At 37.7% G+C, this 7,476-nt stretch overlaps 1 protein-coding gene across 2 annotated transcripts; it reads right to left on the minus strand.

The window, feature by feature from the left end:
* Positions 1–1,708: 1,708 nt before the first annotated feature.
* On the minus strand, positions 1,709–6,271 carry LOC114521145 (zinc finger CCCH domain-containing protein 10-like). 2 transcript variants are annotated; one of them, XM_028541557.1, is made up of 2 exons: positions 6,133–6,271; positions 1,709–3,058 (listed from the first exon to the last, which is right to left on the minus strand). In XM_028541557.1, the coding sequence occupies exon 2, from the start codon at positions 2,804–2,806 to the stop codon at positions 2,060–2,062; it is 747 nt and encodes a 248-aa protein (XP_028397358.1). In that variant the 5' UTR covers positions 2,807–3,058; positions 6,133–6,271; the 3' UTR covers positions 1,709–2,059. The 2 variants fall into 2 exon arrangements, with proteins under 2 accessions (XP_028397358.1, XP_028397359.1); XM_028541558.1 differs by lacking the exon at positions 6,133–6,271 and adding an exon at positions 4,653–5,332.
* Positions 6,272–7,476: the final 1,205 nt, after the last annotated feature.

The following is a 7,476-nucleotide window of genomic DNA, read 5'->3' on the forward strand; positions in this document are numbered from 1 at the left end:
TATCCTTTTTACCGTTTTCCAACTTTTTTGTGGATACTAGTTTCGATTAAATCATCTTCAGTCCATCTTTTTTTTGTTACACACTTATCTTAGCATATTTCATTGCTATTTTAGACATGGTTTTGAATTGATCTTCGTTTGCAAGGGAGTTTGAATCTGTAGAAAAAATGATGAAAAGATATCGTGCACTTTGAATGACAGATTTTAGTCAGTGGTACTGATAAACTATAAACTTGTAATTGTAGTAATTTCTTTCAAACTTCATTATGGAAATAATTATATGAAATTTAATATGTTGTTAAGGTGGTTTAACTTGGTTAAATATTTGTGCCATAAATTGTAGAAATGTAGTTACCGTTACCGTGTTTTTGTAATTCTATTGCCCACGACCAGTGTCACAGGATATGTATGTCCTCAAACTCTACGCTCGATCGACCTTTTTCTTTTTGCTATCGCCACCATTTAGCTTGAGTACTATAAACTCGATGGTGACATAACAGTCAACCAAAGTTATCAGTCATTGTTGATTGAAAATGTAGCTCTGGGTGAACAATTTATGTGTTGCATTTTCCGAGACACAACATCCTAGATTTTCACATGAACCTCATCGTTTTCGATGTAAAGTGGAGTATGTGAACTGATATGGAAACAAATCTACTACGCCCGCCCCCCGCTGCTAAAAGAGCATGGCTTGCGATGTTGCACGTATGTCAGCGTAAAGGATGGCTCATGCAAATGCGCTGATCGTAATGAAAACAAAAGATAAGTGTGGGTGTCAAATGATTCCCAACATTTTCAATGTCTTTCACGAAGAAGAGGAGGGTGTTTTACCCTCGCCTTAGCCAACGATGCCAAAATTTTTGAAAGAATGCAAATTTCAAATATACTACGAGTGCGCGATTACATTTAAAATTTCCATTCTTATACCCCGATTTTCATCTTTTATTTTAACCCATAACCAAGAAACATTCACTGCACCCACTTGAAATCAACGGTGACATTGATTTAAATGAGCTTGTCGATTATCAATGCATTAAAAGACATCTAAAAGCATTTTGCTCTAAAAATTCACAAAATCACGTGTCAGATCCAGAACAGAGGGTTAAAGCGTCATGCGCTGTTGCATATCATGCGGGCATAAAAAAAGTGAAGGTTCCTCTTTTGAGGAAAATATTAGCAAAATAGCCATATTTAGAAGAATAATAATCGATAAACCTCACTCTACTGACATGGATCCGTCAGTAAGTATCACCCAAAATGCAGGAAATCAAGCACAGAGACCCAAAAATACAATAGGCCACTAAGGTCAGATGATCTGAAATGACGGGAAAGGACTGAGAATAATTGTCAAATAAAAATCCATTTCTCGGGTTGTTCTCAAATTAATATAATTATTATGAAATATACTATATTTCCGTTTCAAATTTATGCCAGAGCTATAATTTTCATAGCTAAACCAAATCACAAAATTTTGAGTGCCAAAAGGCAGAATTCATTAGGTAATGCAGAATGGATTTCTATTTCGACAGACTTTCTGAGCGCTGATTGGCTAAAATATGAACGGGGAAATCACATGTAATGTGAACTTGCAGAAAATGAACGCAATAAAAATCTTCACGTATACACGAGAATCCAAATCTCACTCCGCTGAGAATGCGAAACAATCTTTCCACAGAACAATTATATTTTTGAGTTGTTTGAAACAAGTATTACATGATGTAAAGCTACATACAGAATATTTAACTTGTAAGGAAAGATGGATCGTGAGATAGCCTGTTGTAACATGAAATTCAACATAGTTTTATCAGACTGCCGCATTTAGTTATAGACTAACGTTTTTAGAAATATTACGACCATGGAAGGATAGGTAATACTTCTACAAGAGTTTTTACCAATTAAAAAAATGCCTCTCAGGATATCAAACGATCTCTCCCACAAGGTCATGTTAACTAAAAAGAGAGCAGTATTGCGTCCTTCATTACTGCCAATAGTTTTCTTTTGAATATGTAGCTAATTAAAAAGTGAAAACCCTTAATAATTAAAATATCCAATCAGTTCTTCATTCAAACTTGGTATAACCATCGTAACCAGTTGTTCCGGCGGGTTTGGCAGATGCATACGCATTATAACTTCCAGCACCCGCGTATGAATCTCGTGAAGGATAACTTACGCTGGAAGCGGAACCGCTGTACGAATCGGTGCCGTAGCCGCCTCCATATGAGGGAGCCGCACCTCCCCCGGACCTCCTGTAGCGGGCATTCTGCTCCAACAAGATATCATTGGTGGCTCGAAGATCCGAAACATCTTTCTGCAGCTCGGATACTTTTCGTCTCAACGAGACATTTTCTTCCATGAGGTAACGGTAGTCGTTATCCATCGCATCTCTGGGACGTTTCCGCGGTGGTTCATCGTAGTAGCCTCCCCCACCGCCGTACATATCCTCCGGAATGTGACGGAACTTACACCCAGATCCACGGTTGCACTTGTGGTTGAGGAAATCTTTACAGATCGGAACGTTGGAATCCCGCCCACGTACGCCGCGAGGATGTCCCGGCGGAAGTTGCCCGGTACGCATAAAATCTTTCTCCTCTTGGTTGGTCACGTGAAGGTACTTGCACGTGCTCCGGTTGCACGTGCCGTTTTGGAAATCGCGGCATATCATTGGCTGATCTTTAGGCTCGCTGCCCATTCCCGAGGGATGAGCGAACTTGCATTTATCCCCGCGACTGCAGACACCTCGCTGGAAATCTCTGCAAATTTGCTCGTCAGATTTCTCCACGTTCGCGTCCGTCTTTTCGCCTTCCATGGAGATTATCTAGGATTCTGCGCTTACGTCGCCGCGTCGTCTACGAACCGCGTGCGTCAAGGCCTGCTTCTTACGCGTCGTCGGTCAACTTGCGTGCGGCTGTTTAGCTTCAAATGCGCTCTTTGCGTCAGCGCACTTTAATACTCGTGCTTATATGGCAAACGGCAGCGATGCGCTTCCTTTTTAGCGCACGGACTTATAGCGTCGAGGCAACTCTTTGTGTAGCACTATCCAAGCGCTTGCAGGGTGCAGCTATAAAGGGCGCAAAAAATACAGAAGTTAGCTTTGGTAACAAAAGTGTGTATTATACTCCAGCCAGCGTATATACTTCACACCCTACGTTAACAAAAACCCCCAGTAAATGTGCAACTTAAGCTCACGCCTGTACCTGACCCAAGAAACATTTCTAAAGCTGCTAAGCAAAATGCACTGCCTGATTGACTGTACAGTTGTATAGTTGCATAACGTTTGCCGGTATACTCTAAAAGTATATATTAAGTAGGGCTCCAAATACAGGTCGAGGTATCTCCGGTTAAGTTGACCGTCCAACCTCATTTTTGCTCGGTCAAAATCCGTTTTTGTCCGATCACTAATTCAACACAGCTTTCAAAATTTAACATGACAAATCAAGAACCAAGACACCCGGATTCTTCTTAATAGTATATGTTAATAGTATAGTGCTTTTCAAGAGATTTATGTACTGTATGGTAATTAATGTCGCTCAAATGCGAATGTTAAGTTGGTAAATAGGCCAAGCGAATTATTAAACAAATATGACCCGTCAAAATGACCGGCATGGAAAAAAAATTAACTGGTCAACAAGCATTTTCGACCATTTTCCCTCATTGTCCGTTTACCGGCAATTATTTTAAGAGACTGATTAAAGAAACCTCGGGTACATGAACTTAACTAAAACGATGCTACACAATGCAACTTTTCTTGCAACTTACAAGGCGGTTCTGAATTAGATGCATGTTGCTGTATGAAGACAGCCAAGTATTTTGTAAGCATTCTCTCTTTTAAGTTTCATGCTTTTAGAGCTATGTTTTCCAGTAAAAAAATTAGATTGTTTTCCAGTCAAAATTTATTTCATCATTTCCATAACATTCATCATAAGCTCCTAAATATATTGCATTGTCTAACATCACACAATGGTAATTATCTGCAATTGTTTGTGCGTCCACTTTTAGCCTTTGCCAAATTGTACATTAGGAATATTTTAAAAGTGGTGAAAGCAAATAGGGCTTCCACAGGAAAAACTACATCACTCTTTCAACTACAGATATGTACAGTATATGTGTTGACTATGACTAATATCTGCGATCTTTCACTTTGACAAGTGTGGATGTTACTTGGGACACTCTATTGACATACTCAAGTGAAATTTGACGCAGTAAAATTAAGAATGCAACATTGAACCCTATTTGCATAACATAACAAATATGTATTTGTAATCAGGAGCCCACATTAAAAAGACACTTCTTTTTTCTTGAGTGTACAGAAGGGAACAAAAAATTGATGTCATTTATTCAATGTAGCAGATTATTTACTATAAATAAGGAAGTTGTTATATATCTAACAATTGATCATATTGGAGTGAATAGGATTTTGAAGTAGATGCACCTTAAACTGATGGCTTCTAATCATTGAGTTAAATGAAGTCAGTCAAATCTCATCAACCAAGGCTTTTCTGCAAGTAGTGGGAAGGTGGGAGGGAGTTGTTTTAGAAATGTGAAGAAATGAGTGAAATTAGTGCTGAAGTAAGACCTTATAAAAAGTAACTGTGAATATAACGTCAGATTTACAGGTGCCTGTTAATGCAGTTTAAAATTACGTTGTGAGTCACCTTAATTTCTTCTGTGAGCTGTATTGTGGATTATTTGTCCACACTGGTTAAAAAATAGAAACTTTATTAGGAAACACAGACTTTGTTTAGCTAAGCAAAGAAGTCAAACCAAAAGTGTAATTAACTTGCACGGTGAATGACTTGCAAATCACGTTGGAAGTGTGACTAGTCACTCATTACAACACTAACAGCAAATCTCTACTGCTCAAAAGTCAAAAGAGGTCTCAAACACATACTGCAATAATTTGTGACATAAATCTTGGTAAATGGGAGGATAGTAAGGTCAATGATAGAGAAAAACATTCATCTGTGAATATGTATTGGTTTCTAATATGTGGGTCATGATTGTTTTCAGTGTAGTGTCATTGTGAAAAGTTTTTTACAAATTTATTAGCCACTGTAAATATTTTTTTACAAGATTGGAATTTAATAAAAAGGTATACAAAGGCTTATGCTGGACAGAAGGGGCAGATCATAAAATAAAAAATTTGCTTGCAAGAACAAAGCCAAGTCAATGCAGTCAACGACTAACTTGCAGTAGTATTGTGTGGAAATTTCATGCAGTCATATAAAATATTTAAATGGCTTTAGTTTGCTTTACGAAGAACATGTATAGACATGTTTGACGGGGAATTAGTAACATAAATAAATTAGCTTGTATGTATAGGTACACCACACAAGTAATTACTCCGCCTGCGTATGCGCAGCGGAGTCTTAAAATGCCATGGTCTTTTTTCCTTTTCGTCGTTTTGGGCGACAGAAATTGGCATTTCTACAGGCAACCCAAAACATTTTGACCAAGAAGCCCTGGGTTACACGGTCCACGGATGAATTAGGTACATCAGTTGGCATGCAGGCGGAGTGAACGCCTTGAGCAGGCGTCTTGTTAATATTGCAAAGCTTCCAGGCTGGTAACCTGTGCCTGCACTGATGAAGGCCCAGGTTAACAGACCAAAAGCTTTGCAATATTAAATACATGCAGTGTATCTACAAGCTAATTTAATGATATTGTGATATCACCATGCAAAATTACAGGAATATTACTAGTAACATTGTCCAACATTGTATTTACATGTAGACAACGTATAAAACGTGTATATATGACGATGATTTAATAGCACAACAGGGGCAATAGAATTGTAGAAAAATAGTTCCTAAAACTAAATTCTTAAAACTTTACATTTCTAATAAATGCAATTCGTCTAATATAGGCCTCAAGTCTTGATATTACTGCACACCAGATGCGATAAAATATACAATAACCAACAAGAAAAAGCGTCAGTATTCCTAATAAACTACTGAAAAGCAAAATAAAATAGTTGTAGTCAAACTATTAATCTATATACGAATATTTATCGCAAGAGATGTTCACAAAAATTGACCGAGTTTATGAATCGAACCTATATGATGAAACGCGCATCATAATTTGTCTTTCGTAAAACGACTGCAAATATTCATAGATTATCAAAAAGTACATTACTTGATCAGCCTTATATCTTCTAACGGTAGTCTTCTTTCTTTTACCGAATATCTTGCAAGAAAAGAAAGCAAATTCTCGCTAATATGAAAACCTTTCCAACAATCAACAAATTTTTCGATCAAACCACGCGACGACTACGAATCAAAGCAGTTGAAGAATCTTCGTGGAAACCCACGTAACCGTCACGCGTGGTTAATCGCGTCGCGCGAGTTTGGACACGAAAATCAAAATTTCCTACTACTAAGGAGGCCAGTGAACTCTCGCTCTCTGATATATAGAGAGAAAGCTCACTGTCCTCTAATAGCTCCGTGAACTCTCTCTCTCTATATATAGCTCACTGCTTAGGGCGCACCGTTGTTAGGACCGGTTAGGAAGTTTTTGCACATTCATAGAGGAGAGTGAACTTTCCCTTTACCCTCAGATGTCTGAAATGAAAATAATTCAGAAAAATTACCATTTTACACGGAGGTGTCCAGGCCAAAAATATATTTTGGACGTAATCATGGTACGGGAGTATTAGTTTACTGTATCTATATTCCTAAATCTTTGTCTGCTTATATTTGTACATAGGCGTACGGGCGCAACTTAGTTTGAGGGGCAAAAAAAAATCGCCCGAATTTTTGAATTATACAATGTGCCCGAATTATAACTTTTACCAGATTTGGCAAAGCGGCGGATGTGCTTTTAAGAAAGTGTAACAAACTAGCGAAATAGTATACAAATATGTTATATATATTACAAAATTTGGTTTTAAAAATTTTAGCCATGTAATTTAGCTTTCAGTTTGCCAGAAGTTTCAGCTGAACTTTGCCCGAATTTCTTGATTTTCAAAATTTTTTTGCGCCTTTGTATTTGTAGCTGGAGTAGTTGGTTTAGTCTGATGATTCTAAGGTTTTTGCATGTAGTCTGTCACCTTTCTATACCACAAGCAAACAGACCGTTTATTACCCATGAATTACCAAAATCTAGATGTACAATTCGTTAACATGTACTCATGTACAGTTCGTCAACACAGCCGGCAAGCATCGTCACGCAGCTAAAATACTGTTGACATATACTTTGTTTCCAGATTCCAGATTTCTAGTAGTGGTTAAACAGCACTGATAGTCATCATGATTTTCACGGCAATAAAAAAGGGAGGCCCAGCCAATGGGTGCAACTCAAACTTTTCCAACGTTCAAATTTTTCTTGAAGTCTGAGAACTGAGAAGTACAGCAATATTAAGATATGTGCACAGTACATCATATGTATAACAACTTCCACAACTAAGAATGTAGAAAATCATACTAAAGGTTGGATTTAGATTTATATTATCCATTGATTACATCTATATATGAGTAGTAG

This window comes from Dendronephthya gigantea, unplaced genomic scaffold (genome assembly GCF_004324835.1).
Source record: "Dendronephthya gigantea isolate DGI-Jeju-01 unplaced genomic scaffold, DenGig_1.0 000019F, whole genome shotgun sequence".
NCBI classification, from domain to species: Eukaryota; Metazoa; Cnidaria; class Anthozoa; order Malacalcyonacea; family Nephtheidae; genus Dendronephthya; species Dendronephthya gigantea.